At 43.8% G+C, this 27287-nt stretch overlaps 1 protein-coding gene across 1 annotated transcript in view; it reads left to right on the forward strand.

Annotated features, from left to right (window-relative positions):
• Positions 1 to 27287, forward strand: part of slc8a1b (solute carrier family 8 member 1b) — a 125424-nt gene that overhangs the window by 91686 nt on the left and 6451 nt on the right. The window contains exons 6-8 of the mRNA XM_041946885.1: positions 11883 to 12028; positions 14747 to 14846; positions 26893 to 27078. Coding sequence (XP_041802819.1) covers positions 11883 to 12028; positions 14747 to 14846; positions 26893 to 27078 — 432 coding nt within the window. The remainder of the gene's footprint in view (positions 1 to 11882; positions 12029 to 14746; positions 14847 to 26892; positions 27079 to 27287) is intronic.

The following is a 27287-nucleotide window of genomic DNA, read 5'->3' on the forward strand; positions in this document are numbered from 1 at the left end:
TCCACAATACATGCTAATTCTAAGCAGGTTTTGATCATGTAGTGTGTTCACACTGTGTGCATAATCGCGATTTTGGAGTGTTTGTGGACGCTGTTATCCCACAAAGCTTTGCACAAATGAAACCTCTCTGTGGATGGTGGTGAAACAGCTCCAGGAACACTTCAGAAAGCAAACAAATAACTTGCATTCAGTTGTAGTTTAATTTGTGGTCTCCTACAATTGCAATTTGATTGATGTTAGATAGTATTGCATCATTTCCTGCTAGTATAAAACAGATAAGTATTAGAGGTAAGATCTTAAGCCCAAGCCCAAGCCCAAGCCCGATCCGGCCCGAAATTCGGGTCGGGTCGGGCTTGGCTCTCGCTGACCTAAAATGTCAATCATTACGTTCGGGTCGGGTCGGGTCGGGCTTCTCTCTCGCTGACTTTTTTTTTTTTTTAAATAAATATATGTTTATAAAAATGTATACTAAAACGACACTAAACTACGGAATACTTGTTATCAAATAAATAATTTGGATAAAACAGAGAAGGCTAAACAGGAGCCGCAGAGCCAGAGCATGCTCTGCGCACGTGAACGTCGTCCGCTTAAAATTCTTCCCCTCCGCAAGTCCGCATCTGACCTGCTGGTATCCCCGATATGGAGCAGCAAGAAGTGAAGGATAAACTAAAGACAGGGGAATGGAAAAGGCAAACGTGCACCAGTAAGAGTGAGGTGTGAAAACATTCAAATTGATTGTTGAAAATGCTACAGAAACTTGCGCTGATAAAACTTGCGTCTCTGTCTATTATCCATCCGTCATTGTTGTTCTTTGTCTCTCTGCCTCTCTCTCTCTTAAAGTGCCGCGCTAAATTCTTAAGGACGTACTGCTGCTGTGGTTTATGGCCAATTTTCAACCCGTCAAAATGACGGACGGCCTTAAATTTTCCCGTCAACTCTTAAAAAAATCCGTCATTGATGGAAAATTGTCGGTTAATGTAACCTCTGCAGACACAGAAATATAAAGGATGTAAATGTTTATACAGTCTTGTTTAACTTAGATTTCGTTACAAAAGACAGGCTTTAATTTGTTATCATAAATCACCCCTCCTCCTCCCGAGTCCTCACAAATAAAATATGAAATTTCGGGTTTGCTTCGGGCTCGGGCCTGCAAATCACGTTAATTGGTCGGGCTCGGGCTGGGTCGGGCTTTAATACTCGCGGGCCTGGGTCGGGTCGGGCTGGATTTTTTGGGACCGATCTTACCTCTAATAAGTATGTTCATTTCTTGTATACTAACTGCAGAAACAGTCCTCTGTCATGATTAGTAAGATAAGATAAACTTTATCAATCTCCTGCTGGGGAAATGAGGGTGTTACAGGCAACATCAATAGAAATCGCAATAGCAAAGGCAATATAAATCAAAAAATACAAGTACAGTGTATGCTGGATGCAGTTAGTATGTGGTATATGGTTCAGAGCACAGCATGCAGAAACCAAAACAACAACAGAAAGGTCCCAGGAAAGACAGTCCTGCTGCAGTTTGATTGACAGGTGATGTTTGGGAAGTGCAGCACAGAAATGCCAGAGAGCGAGGACACGACTGGTTAGAAGATGTTGCACAGCAGGTGTGATATTTGTCTCAGCAAATTTGGTGCAACTTGGATCGTATTTATTTTATGCAAAGTCTTATATTAAAGCCCAGACAGGAGCACTTAATAGTTGGCAAGAAAAAAAGCACTTTACAGCTGGCAGCGTTGCAGAAAGTAGAAATCACAGCACCGGTCGCCCTTATACCATATTCCTAAAGTGACAAAACGCTGCTCCCTGATCGCTGATGTTTTAGCAGGCCTGTTGATTTGGGATTCAGCTTGAGCACACGCTGGAGTGACTCTGCCGCTCCCCTCCCTACGTTTCTCTTTCCTTTTCTTTCCCGCTGTTCCTCCTCTGCTTCCCCTCGGAGGTCGCTGAAGGAAAACTCCGTGGGAATCACACCTGTCCTCCCCTCTCTTCACCCTTTCCCTCTCCTCCTCCTCCTCCTCCTCCCTGCTCGCCTTCCTCCTCATCCACCCGAGAGCTTTTCATGCAATGAGATCTGCTCCCCGCCGGTGCTTGAAAATGACACCGCTCTCTTTAAAGAAAGACATACAGAGATAATACTCACGAGGGGGCTCGCTGTGGATATGAGTATGATGTGAGGAGCATCCCACAGAGGGATGCGCCTCGGTCATAGTTTTAACTTTATTTGTCTAGTGGGTCAATACGGCGGTAATGAACACCCACAGCACAGATATCACACAGTTTGAGGCTAACCGCACAGCATCATATGCTATGACCAAGGCTGCTATGGGGATTAAGGGTTTTATACATTATCAGGTCTTGCATCTTGCTGGAATATTTTCTTTCAAGCACATAAAAAGAAAGAACAAAGCAAACAAAAGGCTCCACAATAGAAAGAGTTGAGAAAGCTTCCGCAAAACTGAAGCCAGCTGTTCGACCGAAATACACCGTTTAAAACCTCATTAGACAATCGGGAAGAGGCACAAAGCAGCGGGTTTGCTCTTAGCTCACTGAAACGATGACATCTCGGAGATTCGTGGTTCCCACAGGACAGGGACGATTTACAGAGAGCCAGAAGACGTCAGCATGGACAAAAGACAATTTAAATACAAAACCTTAATCATAATACAATGAGAGATAAAGCCTGAAATTTACATTGTCTTCAGTCTCTTCTGAGTCATATCACTAACAAAGCCTCTCCTCTTCAGGGACACCATTAAACCTTCCTGTTTGTGGAGCTAATGGTTGTGTTACACCGTTACGCAGCACGTCTTTGTCAAATAAATTCTGCACATTTGTGCAATTAAGACAGCGGGGACAGTGAAAGGTTTTAGATTTTAAAACGGCGTTAATTTAAATGCAAATATGCACACGGGGCCGTCGTTTTGAAAGCTGCAACATGGTGTTTTCACTGGAGTGTGTGTGTGTGTGTGTGCGCGCACACGTGTGCCTCAGCCACATGCCATATCTGTGCATCTGTTTTCCACTGTGTTAGTCCACTATCTCATCCAAGCCACTCATCCCCCTCTGTTTCTATTACCGTCTAATGTAATATAAAGTTGGAAAAACACGGGCCATTTTCCGTTGTTGTTATATATTGCCTTTCAAACGCACACGCGGACACACAAACAAACGTGTATTTCAGCTCTGATTTTTAAATCAACTTTGCAGCGAGGAGCAGTTTATGTGAAGAAAGATTATTGGTGCTTTAACTGAAATGACCCACAGCTGCTTGTTTAATGTGAGGTGGGAAACCAGCCCACCAGTGTGCTCAGGCTGTTATCTAAAGGGGCTGTCCTTAAACTCACTTTAGGTCTACTGGGTACACTCATTAAAAGTAGCTCTGTCTCACACACACACACACACACACACACACACACAGGGCAGTGCTATCAGTGTGTTAATGGCAGTGGCGTGTGTTTACCAGGCATCAGCAGTGTTTATAGTGATGAGCGGATCAAAGACTGGGCTGGATATCACATTATCACAGTCAGGAGATGAAACACACCTCCGGGATACACACACACACGCACGCACACACACACACACACACACACACACACACATACAGCTTAGGGGCTGCAGTGGGTTTGTGTTTTTTATGAACTGATGTGGTGGTTATCTCTCAGCTAAATTAGCCCTGCACGGATCTGAATGGCCTTTGTCCCATGACTGTGTGTGTCCATCTAATAACACTTGTTATTTGTTTGCTTGTATATACGTGTGTCTGTCATCTGTGTGTGTGTGTGTGTGTGTGTGTGTTTCAGGTTAGACCCTCGCTAGTCTACAGTCTTGTATCTGGGCGAAAAACTTTTAGTTTTGTGAACAAAACTGATTTAAATCTTTAGTTAAACTTAATATTAAATATAAATTTTGATCCCAGCCAAAGCTGCTTGAAGGGATTTAGATATAATATCAAATGTGGTAAATATCTTTAGATGCTTTGACAAAATGGAAAAACAGTATTCTATTTTTATTTCTGTTGGGAAAAACTGCGACTGACTCGATTTCCGCTCAGGGATCAATAGAGAATTCTGATTAATTGCTCTACATTGATGTTTGTGCATATCAAAACATGTTTCTCATCAGTTCTGGAGGCTTTGCAGCATACTTACAGTTAATGACTAAAAGTAAAAACACTGTTTATGTGGTTGCATTAAAAACTACTTCTATCGTTCCATTAATGTTACGACACCAGCATTTTAAACCTCAATGCATTACGAGCATAAAAACAGCTATTTCATATCTGTTTCTCTCTCTCTCTTTTTAAATGAACCACTTGCTCACAGTGCTGGTGCAGAAACATGTGTAATGGTTGAGGACCAGTTGATTTGCTGCCCTGTTGTTTCATCTGTGCAGCCTTTGGTCTGAATCTGATTGTAGATCTCTTTTATTTAGTGTACAGATGTAATGACTGTGTCCTGACCGAGATTAGTTTTTTTGTGTTTTTGTATCACTGGTTCTGTATTAGTGGTTAAAGGGCAGCGCTCTCAGTAAATGAACTCTGCTCACACGGGGAGCACGAGACGCCGGGACGCACAATTGATTTTCCCAATGCATTTTGGCACAAACCCACATATTTCAAATTGGCTTTTAAGCGTCCTGCCTCAGAGACCGCAGCCGAGAACCGACCAAAAGAGGCACATTCACCCGCTGATGCTGATTAATGTGTGAATTGTGCCCTCAGATACACATTCCAGAAAACAGCTTTAACATTCAGGGAGTGTACGAGAAAACAGAGTGAGTTTTTGTTATTGGAAAACAGTAAAGTCCTGTTTCATCTTCTATCAGACCAGTTCAATGAAGTGCCTCTGAGCCAGAGATAAAAGCCTGATATTATTATTTTTTTTCTTTTTAAATTCTTTCATTTTTCTTGCTTCTTGTTGCTGTGAGCTACAGAGGTTGACAGGATTTATGTGCTGACTAAACAAGCACCGGATCTGACATTTGCTAAACTGAAACGAGGAGCCGCATTCGGGAGGATGGCGAGGGAGGCGGTGCTGTTTCACTGAGAACAGGAAAGTTGTGGATGAGGAAAAAGGCTCTTACCGCCGCTGCAGCAGCGCTGAATGGATAGTCGAGGGCTGCTGCCGTTTACGCGATATCACGCAGCTTAAAATTTCCATTTCCATTATGCGGAGTGAAGTAGAAGGTTCTGCGCCTTTTGAAAAGTACTTTGACAACTATTAAAAGCTTCATTTCTAACAAAGTGTTTGGCCAAACCAACCTGTTACTCGTCCCTGCTAAAACACAGATACCGAGCCGTGATGTGTTTTGCTTCCCCGCCGTCACCGCCACTGGAGACAGAAAGTAGTCCCTGCTGGTTCAGAGCATTTGTGCCCTTTTGGAGTAAAATTTAGCGTTTAATCACGAATCTGCTTCCCGACAAATATCTCACGCTAAAGTGTAGCCACAGAGCTGCTGCAAGTTCTCATTTGTTCAAGAGAGGATGAAAAGCGTGTGATTTACTTTTCCATTAACCTTTTTTAACCTCCGCTATTTCCAGCTTTTCAACAGCTTTCGACAACCTCAGGAGAGCAGCTGTAAACTTGCACCCAGCTTTTGTTTGTTTGTGCAGGTTCTGCTAGGTTTTCAGCATTTGCAGGCTGAGACACAAACCCAGTCATCTAACGGGGTTGCAAGGAAAGAAAACGCGAGTTCCTCGTCTTTCATGTAGGAGATTTTTTTTTTGTCCAGGTGACCTTGTGATATTGCAGGTTTTTGATTTGGTCCAGAGGAGCCTCAGGACAGCGGGAGGCAGAGGAGAGTTCACTGCAGCCCGTGAACCTCCATCAGTCATCCGGGTGGGAGACGGTGCAGCGTGAGGAAGGAACAGTGCTGGAGGGGGGGGAAACCAGCTGAAAACACACACGCCCTGCAGAGGGGGATGACCTCGTGTCCTAGTGCACACATATACACACACGCGGTACCAAACGACACATGGACATACACACTGCATGCGCTCGCAGGGCGACATACATTGCAACATGTGACCACACACATGCATGTAGAGATTTTGTGTGACAGCAGTGTCGCCCCCCCTCATCCTCCCTTTCCTTTGCCCTTGTGTGTGTGAGCATGTGTGTGCTTAGTTATACACTAGTACATAATTACAAACCCTGACATTAAGACTGTACATGTGCTAAACAACATAAATTAATGGGAGACATGATACCCTGTTTATCACGCCAGTCACTGTCTGCATGTGTGTGTGTGTTTAGTATAATCATCACAGTGTACATTACATTTCCGTAACGTACGAACTCATTGAACCCTGCGTTTACAAAAGTAAACAACATCAGTAATACATTTAAATGAGGTGTTGAAACAGTATCATGGTCTGCCATTAATCAGCGTAAATCACCAAACAATGTAAATGAATTTATTTGCATCTTTGATACAGTAATGTGCCGACATAAGCAACATTTACATCAGCAGTGATTGACGATAATTGGAAATTAATGTCGCTGCTGTTTTTTGACTTTAATTAATTGTTAGCGCACGTTAAGTGTAAATATGCTAAAAATAAAAAAAGTAGATGATGGCGCAGAAGATTGGATTGATTAGCTGAGTCTATCAATTCATTCAGGGATTGACACTTGCTCTTCATCATTCCTCATCAGCATCATCATCTTCCCCTCCTCATCCTCCAGTAAAGCATCTCCTTCTTTTCCTCCTCCTTCCCTTCCACTTCCTCTTCCACCTTTCATTCTCCTCCACTCCTCTTTCTTCTGCTCTCCGTCACCCTCCTCTCCTCTCCTCTTTCTCTCTCTCCTCTTCACTTACATTAAGTTTATACTGTATACTACTCATTTCTTTTCCCAAATACATTTTTAATTGCTTCCATAACATGATTTACTGCCCTTGGTCAATCCAGGCAGTTAAAACTCTTTAAACATGTATGCACAGATTTATTTAAAACCTTTTTGGCCACTTGGGGGCAGCTGAACAGAAAGTTGTGAACACAACATTGAAGTATCATCACCTTTAGATTTGATATGAAGAACGTGTTAGCACATAGTTGCTTATTTACACATCCAGCTGTAGCAGGAGCAGCGTTATCGTACATTTGGAGATGTGTTTCTGGTGACTGTACGTCCAGTATTTACTCTACTTTAGCTGCAGATACTGTCCAGTGGGCTTTAGAGCATTTTCACTTACACCAGCTGCCTGATGCAGCTGAAAGCGACGGAGAAGCGATGAGAGTGAGCCTGAACATCTCTGCAGCTTCATAATGAGCTGAAACTCGTTATGAAGCTCCATAAAGCTTACAGGAGCTTCATCAGTGCCCCCTTTCATAGCGTCACATATTCCTACCATCTTCCTCTTCTGCCGCCTCTTTTCCTCTGCTCTTCCTCCACTTCTCGCTTTTCTTGTCTTCCTCATCCACCCTTCCGCCTCATCCATTTTATTCCTTTTCCCTCATTTCTTGTTCCTCCTCGCCTACCTCTCCTCGTTCTCATTACATATTCTGTCCCCCTGCACCTGTTTGACCTTTTCTTCTTCTTTCTCTCCTCTTCCTCCTCCACCTCCTTATTTGCCATCCTCCTACTCATTCCGTCTCCCTTTCCTTGTTTTGCCCTCTCCTCCTCCCTCCTCTCCTCCCCTCTGCTCCCCTGTGGACAAACAAGACCAGCTAAAAGTTCCACTCATGTTTTTTTCCTCCTACTCCTCTTCTGTCGCCTCCTGTGGGACTCTCAAAAGTGTGACAGTGCACCAGCTCCTTCTTCCTCCTCCTCCTCCTCCTCCTCCTCCTCCTCCTTCTTGCCGTGTCCCCTGCTGTATTGTTTAATCCCATCAAACGCTGTGTCTTCTCCTGTCTCCCCCTCCGTCTTCTTTCTCCTTCCATCTGCTCATCTCCTCCTTGACACAGTGCAGAAGTTTCTCCCCTCTGCTCCTCCTCTTGTCTTTACATGACAGTTTTCAAAGATACCTCCCCTCCCTTCTCACTCTTCCCTCGTCTTCCTCTGCCTCCTCTGATGGAACCTAAATCCATCAACATTGACAGGGTGTTAAAACCCTCTCCTCTCTTTACCCTTTCTCTCCTCCAGTCCTTCATCCTCGCCTCTCCCCTCCCCTCCTCTCCCTGTCTCCCTGTCGTCCTCCATCACTTCTGTGGAACTGGGGACTCTATCAAAGCATGACAAGGTGTGAAAGCCTGCATGCACACTGCACACACTGCCTCTTGTCAGCACATATTGACCCATGTTTCACCCAGACAAATAACACGCTAAACTAATAATAAAAAAAACAACAACTCAATACTTCATCAAAAATGTATCGCTGTATGTCATTGTGTGCCAAACGAGCGACGTGCTGTAAAAATGAAAAACTGATCAATCAAGGCATCAAAGAAAAAGTTAGTTTAACTTCAGGCTTTGCCTTTTAGTTTGTTTTCTTTATAACTCTTCCGAACAGCAGCGTTTAAATATGAGGATTATAGCGCCACAGACAGTTGAGTGAAATATCAAGCAAGCAGTTCCGAGCCTCAGTTATAAAAATGTTCTTACACTTATACTTGAACTTCAGATAAGTTCCATTGGTGTGCTTATGTTTGATTCAGAAAAGATGCTGAGTGTATAAAAAAAACTTGCTAAAGCAGTTCTAAGACTCTCATTTGTAACTTAACGCTCCTGTGATCTGTAAATCTCAAATCAGCTTAAATTGATGGCACCGGCCTTTTATAATGCCGGCACAAATGAGGGTTTAGTCAGGAGTAGCCATGGAACAAAAGAGACGAGCACAGACGAGATCACAGAGGTGGTGGAGGAGACTGAAATTAAGGAAGCACGTGTTATTCAGTGGTCACCGCTGCAGTGAAGGAGGTGGGGCAGAAAGAAAGAGGTGTGGCTGATATTACAAAGAAATTATCTGAATTTAAACCACAACTGGGGGAAAAAACAGAATTAATTAATTGATGTAAATCTGCGAATTCCACACACCTATAATTGCTAATTCCACATGTGTGTCCCAAGCTGCAAAACCAGCAGGAAAATCTAGACTTTTTCTGCTTCACTCGTAGTTAAAGTTGATTCTTAGTCCGCTGAAGTAAACTGGCTTTTTAATCACTGACTCTAATCTCACTGTTGCAAGCAGCCACTTTCAGACCAGACTGTCTGATATGACACATATGTCCAGGCAGTGACGGTCATCAGTGCCTCTCAACTGTTGCTGCTTGCTTTGTTTTGACTTGATTTGACCAAAGACAAGACTAAAAAGACACAGAACCAGCCTCCATCATGTTACTGTCTTCAAACTGGAAGAATGAAGCGTCTCTGGAGACATTTAACCACAAGGAATCGCAGAACTCACTCACTTTTGGTTTGTTGCAACAATTTAAACCCATAATTTACATTTCTAAGTGCAGACATGTAATCCTCATTTATACCAATATCAGAGGCTGAGGTTTAACAGTACATACATTATCACATTCCCTATTCAGACGGGAGAAAACTAATGAAAGCAGGATACAGTCGCGGTTGGCGGAAGGCAAAGTAGATTCTGAGGAGCACTTTTTATCTTAAAAGGAACTCCTGACGTTGCTAATGGGAGCGAGATGCTACCAGTTGTGCCCACATGAGCTCATTTGTTCACAGTGAAAATACCAAGGCAGCAGCATTAATTTGACAGCTACACTTGCAAGGTTGCTAACTGAATAAGTAATATGCTCTTTGTTGGTTTGCTCTGGCGGCGCGGCGAAGCTCATTTGAATCGAAGCTGTATCAGGAAAGAAGGAATTAGAGCAAAGGGAGGAATACAAATTGTAGGTTTTAATACTGAGAGGCAGCGACAAAGAGGATGAGATGACAGGAGGTACACCAAAAGGAAAATAAAGATTAAGAAAGAAGGAGAAAGGGTGAGAGTTATGTAACAAAGACACAGATATTTTGGGATAGAGGAGAAGTAGATTATGTCCATCTCATATCATTTGTCTGCCTATTTAAAGATACAGTATATACAAGACAGTACACACAGTATGAAAGGAGCTAAAGTAGAAAAAAAGGGCCCAATTTGTAAATAAATAGATTATCCTTTTATGCTAAATTCCCAGTTTTCGCTCTGTTTCTGTGTGTGTGCTGCGGCTGTGAAGCTTATTCAGTTGTATTTAATGGAATTGAGCTGCAAAGGAGCAGAGAGAAGGACGACAGAGGGGGAAAATCAAAATGATAAATGGTGCAGACAGCAGCCTTGACAGGAAGCAGCATCTTACCCTGCAACATTCAACCTCCGTCAGGTCCATTCAAACACACACACACACACACACACACACGGAGGGAGTGTAGCTAACAAGGAAACTGCCCGGTCATGTTCAGCCCACATGAGGCTTAGTGTAGGCTGTTAATTGAGTTCATTAAATGACCATTATTTAGTGCGTAGCAGTGTGTGTTTGTGCATGTTTGTGTGTGTGATTTAAATTCATTGTGAGGTGAACAGGGAACCACGGAGGGGACGTGTGATGTAATTCTCACCGTGAGGTTTCACTATAAAAGTGATTTTCAGACCAAACTATTAAAAAAACTAACAAAGCATTTTTAAAAAATGTCACAATCTGAGTGTAATATGTAAATAAAACAACGAGCACAATATACATACAGGCTATTAATGGCTTTTGATTGTCACTAATCGGCCTGTACTATTAACATGATTACTTCCTGTCTGAAATCTTACAGCTGATTTCTCAGTTCAGGCATCGTGCTGTAATCTTTGCAGCAATGCATTCACATAGTTATTTTGGTTGATGGTCATTTAAAGAGAAGCCCAGTCGTTAGCGACGCCGGCACAGAGCAGCCCGGGTGCAACCATCGTGTGTTTGGTGAAGAAAGTTCACGGACAGCACAACGAAACTGTACCTCCCGCGTATGGCGGAGACGTGAAGTTTGATGAGAGCGCTCCTGTCAGAAATGCGCATGCATGTGTGTGAGTATAAGCTCCATGCTGTAGCTCAAGTGAGGGGAACAAATGACCAAATGAGCTGATGCAGACCCACAATGCATTGCAGTATAATGGAAGGCGAAGGCATGGCTAACCATTCCCCTGTGGAAAATCTGATCATGGCCTTTCTCTCTCTTTCTCTGTCTCTCCCTCTCTCTCTCTCTCTTTGATCCCAGTGGTGAGTTCAGGCTCCACGGTGAATCTCAATTACTGACACACACCATAAAGAAAAGGGGAAAAGAAGAAAAAGGAAATGAGAGGCAGCCAGTCGTGTGCGAGAAACCGAGAAACAGGAATAATGAGACTATAGAGGAACTGGGGAAACATTTTCATTCAGAAATGCTCCTATAACCACTGAACAATGTAAACCTGATTATATGAGTTGGCACCACAGAAACAACGAGATGTTAATTTAACACAAAGGCGGAGAGGTGGTAAATACGCATGATTTAATCCAAAGATTTACTGTCTTTTAACAGGGCAGTAAAATACTGTGATTCACCCAAAGCCAGGTGTGTTAGATGCTAACGGTTTGATTTTTCTGCATTTGATGAAGAGATTTCTTTATTTCAGCACTGCAGAGTCTTAAAGGATTTCAGTGGCCAGATGAATGTTGCTATTACACATTAAAATGTCTAATTCTCAGGAGTTCTTGTGCATTTTATTGGCCATTACCTCACTTTTCTTCTGCACTCTTCATTTTCACTTTATGACTAATAATTCCCAAATACCAAGACTCGACTGCTCCACTTTCTGTGTTTCTAACTGTCCTGTTATTGTATTGTTTGTTTTAATGTACAGTCTGTGCTCAGGACTCCCTGAAAGCAGTACTGATGTTAAGTGGAGTGTCCAGTATGTCTGCAAAGCCCGCTCTAACACTGCTGCTGGCCGCTGTCTTGTGGTGTTTCCAGAGGAACAGCAGAAGGAAGAGGAGGAGGAAGAAGAGCCGCTGGCAGGGAAAGACGAAGAGGAGCGGCGCATTGCTGAGATGGGCCGTCCCATGCTGGGAGACCACGTCAAACTGGAGATCATCATAGAGGAATCGTACGAGTTCAAGGTGAGGCAGGGGAGTGTGTTTATGAGTGTATGTGGTCAGATAAATGAAAGTTAGAGTTGGAGTTGTCGCTTTTTTAGTGGCACCTTTGGCAAAAAAAAACAGCTGCTGTGCTAGGACACACTCACACACACACACAAACAATACAAAATCACCTCCCTCACATATACTCACACACTCGCACGACCTTTCCAATACATGCAGGAAATAATTGTGTAATCATTATGTGTGCATCCTTTCCTCGCTCTCTGTCTCCCACGCAGACTCTTAAGACAAGCGTGGATGTAATTATCATCCATGTTACGTTTTTTATGTGTGTGTGTGTGTGCATGCGCCTGTACGTACTAATGCATGTTCTTGCTGCCGCTCCACCTACATGCTCACTCTAGACAGACAGTTAATAACACCCAGTAATAGCTCGCCACTTGACAGGATGCTATACTTTGTCAAGCAGTTTTGTACATCAAATTGTGTGTGTGCGTGTGTGTGTGTGTATGTGGGCACGGAACTGGATCCTATAGTTATCCGAAGTGCTTTCCATTGGCAGAGAGTAGAGTGCAGCGGGAGAGGGTCTGACATAACAGATTGAAGGAGAACAAAGGAAGAGCTGCATTAACAAAAAGTTTGGACGTTGGAAGCTTTCTTTGAAATCTAAGTGAATTTCATTCAGACGATGAGACCACAAAACAAACAAAAAGCATCGATAACAAAGAGTTATTCACTCAGGTCTTATAGCCGGGCGTGTTTTTGCAGTGCCTCCTTATTTGCACCTTAAAGCAAACAAACTGAGTACACGGACTTTAGCTGCAGCTAACTAGCAAAGCACAGAAAGACCGTGTGTGTGGGTGTGTGTGTGTGTGTGGAGCGCACGTGTGTGTGTGTGGAGTGCACCTGTGTGTGTGTTTTCTGACTTATCTCAGATCTCACCGGGAACTGTGGTGGCTCTGTCTGTTGTCTGAAGTCGAGTTTTAAAGGAAAGGAGCACTGTGTCGCATCTTCAGCTCAGTTCATGTGGCTCAGGGCGAATTCACATCCATGCCTGTGAACTTCACTTCACACTCCGTCGCAGTAAACCTTTAGTCCAGAGGCTCATGTTCTGGCATCTAGTGAGACAGAAGCACAGGCACAGAGGAGTTAATCATGAGTCCAGAAATAAGCGGAAAGATGCTGCTTTCCTTCTGACTGCAAAGACTCTGAAATGAAGTGATTTTTATGCATAGCCCATATTGCTTTAATTATTATTCAACAAATGCATTTGAATTTGCAACATTATGCACATAAATCCAGCTTAACAGTGCATTAGAACATCTTTTTAATTGATTCGTCATCATCAATATGCTTTGTATGTTTTTTCAAGAGAAAAGCGATAATATGAATGAGAAAGAGAGTCAGGCGGGAGAGAGAGGGAGAAAAAAAGAGATTTATCATAGTGCAATGAATTATGGGTCAGCATCAGGTCTGTGGTCGTTTGTTGCCCTCAGCTTGGTCACCACTACCGGTGACATTCACCCACTCTGAGAGTTTCACATGTGTGCACTTCTGCAGAGGCACGTGCACACAGATCAGAGGCACATATGTATTTCACACCAGTCCAGCTGAGTGTACAGTAATGATCTGAGGAAAAGAGACGGAAAGCAAGGGGGGCAAAAAATAACGGCATTACACACAGTGACAAAGGCGGTATTGCAAAAACCGAGCCGTGTACGGTGAGTAAACACTCCATGTACAATAGGCGGAGTAAAGCTGGCTGTGTGTGTGTGTGTGTATGTGTGGGGGGGTGCATATTTGTGTCCACAGCAGCAGCGAGGCACTATTTACACCCCTAAGCTCCATTCAACACAATTAGCATCCTAGTTTTCCTCTGAAGTGGAGAGAAAAGGAGAGAGCAATCCCTACCGCTGCGCTAATTAGTGTGTGGTGTGTGTGTGATGTGTGTGTGTGCGCGCATGTACTTGTGGGTGTGTGTGTTATTTCAGTAAGTCGTAAGTCTTCCTTTTGAAGAAAACGACAAAGAAATATAAATACTAGGAATGAAGGAGACAAGGAGGGAAAGAAAGGAAGGAGGAAGGAAGCAAAAACCCTACACCTTAACAGCTAAACCTCATCCCCTGACAAGTAGAACATGTGTTCAAGCCCACAGATTCATCAGTCCTCCAAGAGTTTCTAACTGTACCAAATATGTCTGGTTGAATTTGAAATGTCACATAAAATGACAATGTTTCCATTTGATTGAATGGTGCAGCCATAAAAAGCATGGAGGGTCTGAATATTTCACTAAGTGCACATCATAGAGCTTCACTAAGGAGACGGCCCGAGCTGGCACAGAGTATATATGCAACACTGAGTGGAAAGAGACGATTGTTATACAACCACAGCAGCAGGGTAAAGACAAACGCATGCCTGTGTCTCTGATAGGTTGCGTAAGGAGCTAGTTTTAAGCAAACATTTCCCATGAATCCACGATTTTTCTGCCCACCGTGGCCCAGTTGAAAGGAATCAAAATGTTGCATCCGACTCCATTCATGCATCACTCCTCTCAGCATCTTCTGTCACCAGAAATTCTGAAAACGTTTGTGTTTCCTCTGCAAGGACGGCGCCAGTTTCCTGCTTTCTTGCGCCAAAACAAATTGCAGAAAGCTGACTCTCCTTGTTTTTATGAAACGAATGCTTGAAGGGAACACGCTGCCATCTAACCGTTATTATCCCTCTGTCCTTTGGCAGAACACTGTGGACAAGCTGATCAAGAAGACCAACCTGGCTCTGCTGGTGGGAACCAACAGCTGGAGAGACCAGTTCATAGAAGCCATCACTGTGAGCGCAGGTAAGGCCAGTCGCCGTGTTTGTCCACGCAATACTTCAGGTTAGTCAAGCTCTCACTGAGACATCTGAGGTTGGTTTGAAGAAGCAGATGTGTGTTTTAGTGTGTAGCGTATAAATTCGTTTTTGCATGAACAGCTGCAGTTTTACTGTTCGATGTGGTCCTCCGCTCCGTGCGATCAATACGACCAGAACTATGAGAAATGTCATGTGCGCATGAGCGCTTTGCTAGTTAAATGATGCCGATTGCATGAAATAATGGCTGACCGTGTGTAAAATGAAGAGGGGTGGCTTCATTATCCCATGGAGGCAAGTGTGTGTGTGTGTTTGTGTGTGTGTGTGTGTGTGTGTTTTGGATTCTTAATGGTTGCTGGAAAGCGGAGTAGCGATTTGCGGGTTTGGACAGACGAACACTGACCAGATGGGAGATTATGTTGAGAGCAGTTGTGGGAGCGATTTTGTGTGTGTTTTGGCCTCCACAATGACAGAAGAGCATGCATGTGTGCATGTTGGTGTATGTGGGCTGCAGAGGGGTAGAGAAAGAGGGGAACATTCAACACTCATATCTTGTCAGTGTCAAGATCTGCCATAAGCCACAATGATGTTAATGTGCCATGTAGAGGGAGAAAGAGAGCATACATGGGAGGGATGAGGGAAGCTGGTGTGGCCATGTATTATGCAGAGAGAGGAAGGGAATGCATGCAATGAGAAACGTGCAGAGCAGGAAAAAGAATGCATGCGCTACCAGAAATATAACGCGTGTAATTAAAGGATGCGTATATGAAGACAAAGCAGGAAAAGGGAACAAAAGGGGATTCATGCAGCAAGTAAACTGGTTGAAGAGAAAGGAGAGAGAAAAGGGACGAGAGAGGGACCTGTATGTAGAAACAGAAAATAGAAGAAAGTGCTGCCTCTTCTTCTTTTCTCTGTCTCACTGCAGAATCTTCACAGTTCACTGGTCAGTAGTGGTAACTTGCCCTCTGGAGGCAGGATGACATTACTGCAGCTCATTAATGGGCAAAAGGAGAGGAAACAGAAAGCAACCCAACACAGCAGTGACGAGCTCAGTCTCTCTTTCACTCTGGATGTAGAGCTGATTTCCTCTTTATACATACACTGTGTGTGCATGATGTAAGTGTAGTTTCAGTTTCACAGTGTGGGCAATTTTACTGTAGATTTGTGTTCTCAACCCCCTTGTTTGGCGTAATTTTAGTTCCTATTTGCTGCAGTTGCAGTTGGATTCTGTTTAGAACTCCAAGAGAGCAAAACTGGGTGTTTGTTGGCGCTGATTAATAATTATTATGGACCGATGTTGCTTCTTTATTTCCCACCACTCAGACTAACCGAGAACATCAAGAAATGAAGATCACGCTTTAATGAACTGCATACAGGTAGAATAACCATTAGAGAGGAACAAATGACAGTTAAATTAGAGTGAAGCATTAATTTATGTGTTTAATGTTTGTTTTGTTATGGAAATAGTGCCGATTATTGCTGTGAATGCAAAGCTGGACAAAGAAATCACCCAAATTGCTGCTGCTGCCTTTGAAACTGTGTTTCTATTAGAGCATCGTTCATCTATAGCCATCTCAGTCACTTTTGTGCCTTGAAATAACTTTATCGTGTGTGTGTGTGTGTGTGTGTGTGTGTGTGTGTGTGTGTGTGTGTGTTTGTTTGTGCTTTAGTTAGCCGGCCTGTCAGCCAGCCTTTGTTGGCGAGCTGATGCCATTAATGAAAAGGCCTGTCTTCACTCTCTTATCTGGGATTAGCTTGTCTCAGCTGACAGAGTGCTCTGTGTGTGTGTGTGTGAGTGTGTGTGTGTGTGCATGTGTGTGTGTGTATTTAAAAAAAAAAGCTGTAAAACGACAGTGAGTGCAAGTTCCACTAAAGAACAGGACACACACATACAGTACAACTTCATTAAGATGTATTCATACAATGATTGAGTACTCCAGGATGTCACCACGATTCTACTATGCAGACACACACACACACACACACACACACACACACACACACACACACATTGACTTACATTCATTCCCTGCAGACTTACCCTCACCCTATCCACAACCAACAACCATCAAACTGGAGTGTGATTGGTTTTCAGTGCCTTTAAACACGAAGCTGACTGGATTTGCGGAGTTAAAAGTGTTTGAGAGATCAAACCTGCAGCTGATTGGGTCGACAGACATCCAGCTGCGACACAATTGATTAGGGCACAAAGACATTCCTAGCAGGAACGAGAGCGTGGAAGGAGAAGAGACAGAACACATTAATGCCTAGTCCAGACATTTGCAGGTATTTTCTAGCTTTTCTACGCGTTCAGGCCTTTCGTCCACACACACATGCAGTTGTCGATCACTTTTTAGAAAACGTGTCTTTTTCTAAAATCTCCTTTGTTCACTTGAGCCAGTTTGTGCAACAGCAGACGTGGCCAAAACAGCGCAGGTGCTAACCTTGCTAGCAGGACTTCACATAAATGTATTAATTCTCGTCAATTAGATTGAGCAACAGATGCGTCAGAATGCTTTACAGAGAGCTCTGCTACATAATCCAACACTCTCACTGCACATTGCTGGGCGCCAGCGTTACCCATTTGGGGATCTTTAGTTGCAGGTGGCCTATTGGTGATGGCTTTTTTCAGGCTACTGACTGGCCAGCATTGAGATTTAGCCTTGGGGTCATATCACCACATCCTCTTGATGGCGCTTCCGTTACAGTTTTGCATTTTGAAATGCATGGAGATTTTTAACAGCACTTTTAAAAAACATCCGTATACATGTGGACTAGGTATAAGATACAGATGACGAAGATCAGGTGCATGCTGAGAGAGCAGGAATATAAAGGTGGAGAGTGTTGATACCGTCAGCTACATGCAGTGTTGTGTTAACAACAACATGTGGAGCTAGAAGTTTGAGTGGAGGTTTGGGAAGGTGGGATCAATCTGTGATCATTACCACCAGCTCCCATTTACCACATTGTACCAGGACTCACTAACACCCATCACATTTCTAAGTGCTTATATTAACCCAGAAGTGCTTGTTTTTTGAAGCAAAATGTGCTTTTTCTCATTAAAAACACATTTAAAACAAGCTGAATGTTTGGTACTGAGTGATGCTCACATTGAGATGTTTCCTCGTGTCTTTTTACTGGTATGTACACCAAAGAGGAGCTGAAATGACAGTTCAATTATGGCTATTTAAGCAGGGATTGTGGTCAGATTGCAGACTAAGCCTTACTCAATGTACAGTATAACTCACCATGACTTATGCCATCTTATCTTTGCTGATTAAACTGTGATCAGCAAATATGAAGGCGCATTAAATGGCTTTCGTTGGGTTTATCCTTCGCTATAGTTCCAGCATTTCTTTTCACTTCCTTTTCTCTCTTTCACTTTGCCCCATTCACTGCCTCTCCTCCTGTGTCTCCCACACTCTGCCTCCATACGTCACCCACTTAGATACCAAACATAGGAGGGAGGTCAAAGATTAATTTTCTCTCCTGTGGAATGCAAATGCATTGAGTCCATGATGGAGGCATGAGGAGAAAACAGGGGGGGCCATGGGTATGTGACACGAGGCCAGGCCAGGGTCAGCTCCTCTGGGCATGGATCTGGCTGTTTCTCCCTCATGGAAGGATGGACGGATCGACTGATTGGTGGTTCGATGAATGGGATGTGTGATGGAGATAAGAGAGGAAGATGGGGGAGAGAAAGGGTGGGAAAGGGTGAGGTGAAAATGAGATAAGAGACCAGAGGATTGACTTAATTTCCTGGTCTGATAATAAAACTCAAACAGTAACCTGCTGAAAGGATTAAAGGAAAGATTGAAGAAAAGAAGAAATGAAAAGGAGAAAACAGACAAGAAAAACGAGTTTAGAAGGTGACTTAACACCAATTAAAACTATTTTTTAATGGATAACTTAAAATTTCACAACAACACAGAAGGAAAATGAGCTAAATGGCCCCAATTACTCCTATTACTGCTTTGAAGGTGGGAAAAGAAAAGACGGACAATTGATCTCTTTAAGAAAATCAGACCAAAAGCGACTGTTTGAAGAGATCTTTTGTTGTTGCTGTGGACCAGACTGAGCACACACACACACACACACACACACACACACACACACACACACTTAAAGAACAAGCCCAAACAGAGACGCGCTGTAACTTGACAGCTCATCCCCTCAAACACACCCTGCTGGTTCAAGGGTTTGAACAAGTCCAGAGCGGCTGTCCTTGATACAGTGGTGGGTTTAATACACACTGATAAGCCAGCTTTGTCTAATCTCATCTCTCTCTCTCCCTCCCTCTCTCTGGCTTTTATTCTCTCGCTCTCTCCCTCTATCATCCTGCCTAACTCTTCCTTATCTCCTCTCAAAAGTATTAGATTAAAACCAAGATTAAAAATCCCTTTAAAGGAGCCTGAAATATTCCCTCCGCTTGACTGACGACATTTAGAATTTCTCTTTGTCTCCATCATCCTTAGCCTCCGTCTCAAGTGTCAGATCAAGATCTCGATGTGCAGACGCCCTGCAGAAATGATTCTGGCCTCATATGGCAGAAAATCTGTTGTTTGCTTATCAGTTTATCTGTTCAATTAGGGGAGGACTGCAGATTTGGAACAGCTTTTCTGCTAACATAGCAGCCATGAAACGGCATTTAAAATCTGCCAAGATTTAACAGTCGGGTCACACACCGTGACACCAATTTGGCACCTACACTGACACGCACATACTGTATGTGCGCACACGCATGCACGCAGAACGCTGCCGAGACCGTGACACCCATCTCAAAGCAAGAAACCTGCAGTTAGCCAGCCATTAAAGCCCTCCAAAATGTCAGCGTGCTGCTGTTGTGTGTGTGTGTACGCTGACCTGTTTTCCCTTGTGTGTATTTTTGTGTTTGTTATGTGGCTAATGGAGAATTTTCCCAAGATAAGCTAACACAAAGAGACAAGGAGAGATTATGTGTGTTTTCCAGCGTGCAGCTCTGCACATAGAGTATGTGACAAGCCTGCCAAGTTGTTTCCTCCTCTATGCACCTTGCAGAATAGTGCTATGTGTTGACGGAGTTATTGGTTGCTGCTTGTTCCTCAAGAGAGCTCGGTCTTTGTTCTGTGCATTAGCTGAAGCTAGTCTGGGCTAGCAGTCTAAGTTAGCCAAATCAACATTAGCTACAGCACCACAATATATCTTTTGCCAGGATCAGATGACACAATATACAATATTTGTCCTCTGAGATGGTCACATGAATTCTTACCATGAATTGGCTGCACCCCGACCAATCATACCTGTGCCGTCTTTCACGGCCGATGCGCACAGGTGATGAGGAAGAAGGTGCCGGGAGCCGAGGCCTCAGTAACAAATCCAACAATTCTAACAGCAAATGTTTACAATCGTGGTTTTTATGAATGAAACTGAGCCTGGAACCATTCATTGTCACTCAGCCGTGAAGGTGAGTGCCTCATTTCTTTGAGATGGTGAGTGTGCGGGCTTGCATGCATCGTGCAGGCTTGATTAATTTGTTATGATGCTCCTGACCTGACCGGGTTTAAATGGTTTCAGGTTCTGACCTCTTTCGCATTGCTGCGTTTACAGTCGTGCATGGAAGAGTGACCTGCACGTCACAGAAGGTGTCAAACTAGGCGAGGGAAGGGAAGCAAACATGCAGACATGTCAGGATGTCAAGAAGCGTCACAGATGGTGTATCAGTTGTCCTCCGCTGATATTCGTTCTCAACACTCCATCAAGTTGGCCATCAACAGGCTGATATTTTGTTGTCTGATCCTGGTATTACAGAGGAGGACTGTGGCAGATGGTTGGGTTAACAAAGTAAGCAACTTCGACAGCTGCTCACATCCCCTCTCCCACCAACTGTCAACTGTTTCTTTGTTTAAACAACAACACAATCGTTTGCAAGTTTTACCCGAGCAGTCTGAGGTGCCTGAACCTCATCGAACACTGGCAAAAAGAAGTGATCCTGCTAACGGCAGCAACGACAACACGGCAAACATAAACGACACGAAAGTATCTGGGTACAAGTCTTGATAGTTGAGATGCACAAAGCACGATCGAACATGTTCTTGTTGAACTGGACTGTTTGAATAAGCCACAAACAAAGAGACAACAAGATGGAGTAAAAAAAAAATCAATGGAAAGGAAAATGGTGGGGAGAGGAGAGAGAGCGAGGGGGAAAAGTGAAAGAAAGAGAAAGAGATTGATCTGCAAGCACGCCACACTCCACCGCTCTCTAATTGCCAAGCCCATACCACGTTGTTCATCACCTGCTGCTCTATGTGCGTGTTATTTATGGATGTATGTCCACGCCTGAGGGAAGTGTACGTAGGCTGTAGGTATTCAAGGAAAAACACTGAAAGGAGTAAAAACAAAGAAAGAGCCTTCCTGACATCAGCCGTGTTCACTGGAGGATTTCATATCATGAATATCACCTGAATATACGGTCGATTTTGCAGATCAACCTCGTGTTGTCGTCATTTTTACTGTGCGTTCTGTGGACAATTACAATAAGGGTTGCATTCCATCCATCCACTTGTGAATGCTAATGACAGCAGGATAAAAGAGGTAGTCCAATGATGGGGATGGGGGACCCCAGTAACTTCCCAAGCTAGATGAGATACGTAATCTCTTCAACCAGTTCGACGTGTCCGAAAACTTCCAAAGGAAGGCGCAGGAGGCATCCTGAGACATCAGATGTCCTTCGGCTACTCTGAGCTCCGTCTGGATGTCTGAGCTCCTTACCCTCTCTCTCCGCCCCGTCCGGGAGCCGGATGTGGGAGGAAAGCTCACCAGCGAGCATCAGATGGCGGGTCTTTACCCATCGGACCAGTCGGGCACAGCCCAAAAGAGCTTCTTGGAGCCGCTGGTCTGTGGACCCACCAGCTGCAGCAGGGATAGGCACTGGGCTGTGAGCAGGCACACATGGAGACCTCGGCATTATTCTTCATTTTTCTTACTGCTAGTTGCTAAATCAGCTTGTGCCAAAGCTTAGTTGAACTTCTCTGATGGGCGTTTTGTGTTTTTGACTCACACCAGAGAGACCAGAAACCTCTTTTCTCACACTGCAACAGTTGTTCAGTGACGCTCATTGCACTGCAGCTCACGTCACCACCTGTCTGTCTGTCCTTGCTGTGCACAAACTATAATTTGCATCCTTTAGACAGTGAATGACAATGAATGGTTGACTCACTCAGTGACCGATTATTTAATTGATTTGTTAACTGACTGACTGATTGGCTTGTCAAAAGACAGGCCGGCTGGCTCACTCACTGATGGACTGTGTGCGACAACTGCTAGAAAACGCCTGACAGAGCAGAGACGAAGTCAATTCAGATTTATTTTCGAGGATGTCACGCAAGTTTCAGTCGTTGTTGCACAATGACGCTGCCGGCTCAAAGGCTTTAATGATAGTTATAGTAATGATTGTATGCTGTGGTATGTGTGTGTGTATATATGCTTGTGTGTGTGTGTGTGTTTGTGTGCAGACACATATTACATGTATTAGTACTCATGTTGTGGGGACATAAATCTGCCTTCACAGTCACCTTGTGGGGACTCGCCTTCCTTATGGGGACAAAACGCAAGTCCCCATGATGTTAATCAATAAATCCTACAGTGAAGACTCAGGTTAGAGTTAGGGTTAGGGTTAGACTTAGGCTTAGCATTAGGGTTTGGCAAGTAGTGGTTATGGTCTCCAGGAAATGAAGTAAGTCTATGTAATGTCCCCTAAAGTGATGGAAATACAACTGTGTGTGTTCGGTGTGTGTCTCAGACAGAATGACAGGACAAGCAGGACATGAATGTAAATATGTCAGCATCAATTCTTGCAGACATGCACACACACACACACACATACACAGCTGTCATATTACACTTGAAGACAGAGCCTGTTTGTCTGGTCAAAGAATGTGGACTCATGTTGAGAAACCGGGTAAAATTCAGATTTTTCATACCGACAGCGCAGACAGAGCTTTGAAGATCACGAACGCACTTCTTAAATGCGAGGTTTGCTAAAAAGATCTACTGGGTTCTCAAAATGTGACTTCTTTGTAGTTTTGACAACTACAGCATCTTATTCCTGTGACTCGAAAGTAATCATCAGCGTCAAAAACATACTCTAACGAGGGGCAAAAACTGTGGCTACGTTTGAAGATGTATGGATAAATGACAGGCTAGTCTTCTCTACTGTATGTGTGTGAGTGTGTGATATTTCCCACAATGCACTGGGTCTGTTTTCTTGCCCCAATTTGGGCTTCAGATCTGTGCATGTATCCCATATGAGTGTGTGTCTCTTTGTCCCCTGGGCGTAGACCATATCACCTCAAGCACCCAGACACACTCATGTGCACACGCCTCTTTTGGCTAGCAGCATGTAGAGATGAGCTGCAGTCCACATCTGCTCCGGCCTATGAGAACTCAGCGTCTGGGCGTGCTCAGTGAGCAGACACATCCAACGCATCTGGAGGGCAAAAGAGAGAGAGAGTATTGACGTGTGTGTGCATGTGTCAGATGAGGTATTGCTTGAACTCAATCATTAGCACGCCAGTGATTCTGAATAGAAAAGCCTGAGTGAGCAGCTGCCAGATTAGCTTGAGACGGCAACCAATGAGCAGCTCATGTGGATGTCATGTTATTGTTGTTGTAGTTGATGCTTGGGACATTATTTCTTAACTGGGCTTTGAATAAATAACAAAAATGGCTGATCTCACACGCAAAAAACACACAGAAAATGGAGCGAGGATGCTCAGAGGCATTTACTGTTTACACTGTTTTATGGTTCTGTTCAGACTCTCAGAGCACCTGGTTAAGGTTCAGGAAAGATTGTGGTCTTTGCTTAACACTGAAAAAGTCAACATTGACTTGAAGCACGGACACAGGACACGTTTGCATAATTAGCATTCAACAACACGACCATGACATTTCACTGAACTTAACCAAGTGTTCTTGTAGCCTCACCGCACAGGGGACTGAGGCTGAAACCTTCTGCGGTGGAAGAGTCCTGCACTTTGCAAACCTGCCATCCACACTGACTGCCTTCCTGCTGATAGCAAGCAGCCCATAATGTAGCATTTCCTATTCTTGAAAAGTGTTGCCTGGGAACACTTCAGAAAACTGTTTTCAGCAAGATGATGGATGATGCACAAAAGTTGAGTACAGGAGACACAGGTTTAGCTCGCAGTGAAAGTCTGCTGCTCCGACGCCGTCTCCAAACCTCGATTTATCATCATTGGGCCACATTACTGTTCTCCTAATGTGGCCACCCCACTTTGCGACTTCCTCATGGGCGCTAGCGGGGCACCCACGTAATTAACGCCCACACACGCAGAAGCAGAAGATTAAAAGATGCAGACCAAAGAGGGAGACCAAGACGGAGATAAAAGAGGACATATAAACATTAGCAGAAAGAGGGAAAAATGGCTCCACTCAGCCATAACGACTGTGTGGGAGGGCGAGCCGCTGAAAGTAAAAAGTGATATAACTCAGGTGGAGTCTTGTTTTATAATTCATTACCAAGTGTGTGTGTGTGTGTGTGTGTTTCAAACAGTGGTTGAGGCCATTGCTCCGCACTGACCTTCTACCGTTCATTTATAGTTGATGATTTGATTTGTTCAAAGTGCTCACCCTGAAAAGGAAGCATTTATTTTTAATTACATTAAACAAGGTATGTGACCCCTGAGGAAGGTCATTGGCCCTATCAGAGTATATTAATCCTCGTGTTAACCCATGCTAATGTGTAGTAATTGCACGACACACAGCCTGGATCTGGTCCGTGACTCGTGTTTAATGACAAATATCAGGCTGTCTTGTAGCATTACACTTACACCAGAAGGTCAGGACTCAAAGTGTCAACGGCCGCACTTTGTGGAAACTGCACGCCTCGCTTTGAGATCGTCGTGGTTATAAGCTGAGCTAAGGACAGCACAAGTGTTGAGGTGGCTTTTTCGCAGACAATTTGCTGCTTTATTATCTGTTATGACAGTTTTGCCAAGGCTTACGCATTCATGCATTCAGCCCCAAATGGCATATTTCAAAGGAGGTTATTTATCCATCACAGCAATAGAAGAGTGCCTCAGTTTGGCTTTCCTGACTCTCTGGTTTTGACGTTTTCCACAGCGAAATTCTCTTTAGGACTTACATATGCTTTTTCCTACACAGAAACCCAAAAAAAATCTCCAGTGGTAAAAGACCATGATATTATGAAATAAGTCAACAGGATTAAAAATGTGCTTACCAGACAAAAATATGTGTAGCGTGTTAAAGGGTTAAAAATGTATCTGCAGGAATTAAAAATGGCATAAAAATATGTTAAAAATACTTAAAAAGACTATAGTACAGCTCACTATGGGACTGTGGTAGTGTTCATTGCTAGAATCGCTTAAAATTAGACACTCCTATATATTTTATTTTATTTTATTGTGTTTAAAATAGTGATTAAATGGCAATTTCATTGTACTCATTCGTTGCCGTCGCCTAGCATTTGAGAGCAAGCGCTGCAGAATAAATCTTGCAGTCGACCTGAGCACAGGCTTAAAGTTTTCTGCCTCTTTGTTTCTACATAAAGGTGCGTTTATTCCTCAAAACCTCATGCATGTACCCAGCATAAGGGATAAGAGTGTTGTGAATCCTTGGTGCCAATGTGCTATGCTTAGAAAAACTTACCTGATTCTACATCAAGCATTTTGTTTATTACCTCAGGAAGTCAGCAAGTATTACTGATGTGGAGGAAGCAGAATACGTTTTCTACATCCAGCTGCAGGGTTTATGACCCTGCACCCGTCCCTGACGTCCTCCGGGCCGAGTGGGGGGCAGCAACACAAGCACAAACTCTAGATGCTGGACTCTTAAAATCAAGTATTTTCGCAGTACTTTGCTAGACTGCTTTGCATGAGATGTCAGTAAAAAATAAAGAAATAAAATCATCTGAAGTGAGCCCTCTCTTACACCTCAGCAGGGAGAACAGCTGCTGCGGTGCTCCCCCGAGCTCAGCTCACTTCACGGCTCGGGCACATTTTATTTGGTTGTTTGGAGCATTTGAATGCACCACCAGCTCTGAGAAGGTTAATAGCATGCAGTGAGTGAGTGACGCGCGTGAAATCAATAAGAGATCATGGCTTTCCTGAGGATTTACCCAGTCAGCTTGTTTCATGGGAGCAGCAGGTAGCCTCATTTATTCATTCATTAGACTCATTTAGAAATGAAACAGAACAGCCAAGTGTGCAAGGAAGTGTGTACGCTGCTAATTGTGTGTGTGTGTGTGTGTTCAGCAGACATAGCAGTATCAACACAGACACAGACACACACACACACACATGCCAAACAAAGCCTAACAGCTTTTTGGTTGGCTACAGTCCATGTCCTGAAGATTAGACTTTGGTAATGAAATCACACACACACACACACACATACGCTCCTGCAAGACAGTGGGTTTGAAATGATGTCTTTCAAATTGAGCCTGTCATGTCTTTAGTCCCGCTTATGATAATGGATTGCACTGTCTACATTTATGTCACTTTGTTCTACTAATCTTTCTGTCTGCCGGAGTCAGAGAGAGAAACCGAGTCCTGTAATCCTTCGCACTTCAGGTGTCTCAGGTCAGTCATGGAGACACAACATCAGCTGTTTTATCCCCAGCCGGGCAAAGATGGGCTCGTCAAATCAACAATAAAGACAAACTGTGTCCAACATCAGCTTTTAGTTTGAAAGTCTGATCTGTGTTTCCATTTAATGATTGAAAACCACACATTTGATACAGTCATTAGATTTGATTACTTCCCACTGTGATCAATATGTCTTCATTCAGTTCTTAATTCATGCACTACTATTGCTCTCCTCTTCACTTTTTTGCCATTCCCCGGGGACAGATTTACTCTGTGAACTGGTTCATTCATGACAAGGTCGAGGAAGTCAACGATTCCTGCAAACAGCTTCACCTGCAACAGTAAATAAGGAGTTAATGAGTGTGTTTCGTGGCTCCGCCTGGTGCCGCTCGGCCGCCCTCCTCTTTGACCCCTTCCTCCTCTTTCCTGCAGGCGAGGATGACGACGACGAGGAGTGCGGGGAGGAGAAGCTGCCGTCGTGTTTCGACTACGTCATGCACTTCCTCACCGTCTTCTGGAAGGTCCTGTTCGCCTTCGTCCCGCCCACAGAGTACTGGAACGGCTGGGCCTGCTTCGTGGTCTCCATCTGTATGATCGGCCTGCTCACCGCCGTCATTGGTATGAAGGCGGCTGGCGAGAACAAGTCTAACAAAAGTTTAAATAAGCAAATTAAGATAAATTACGACACTTTTTAAAAGGATATTGGTCATTAAAAGCCCATAACAGGCAAATGGTAATACATTTAGCGACTGGATTTTTCAGATTATACTGGTATTGAGTGAATAAAGGAGGTTTTTTTTTTAATATATGCTGTGCTTAAAGTAGAA

Source organism: Chelmon rostratus, chromosome 11 (assembly GCF_017976325.1).
Source record: "Chelmon rostratus isolate fCheRos1 chromosome 11, fCheRos1.pri, whole genome shotgun sequence".
Taxonomy (NCBI): Eukaryota; Metazoa; Chordata; class Actinopteri; order Chaetodontiformes; family Chaetodontidae; genus Chelmon; species Chelmon rostratus.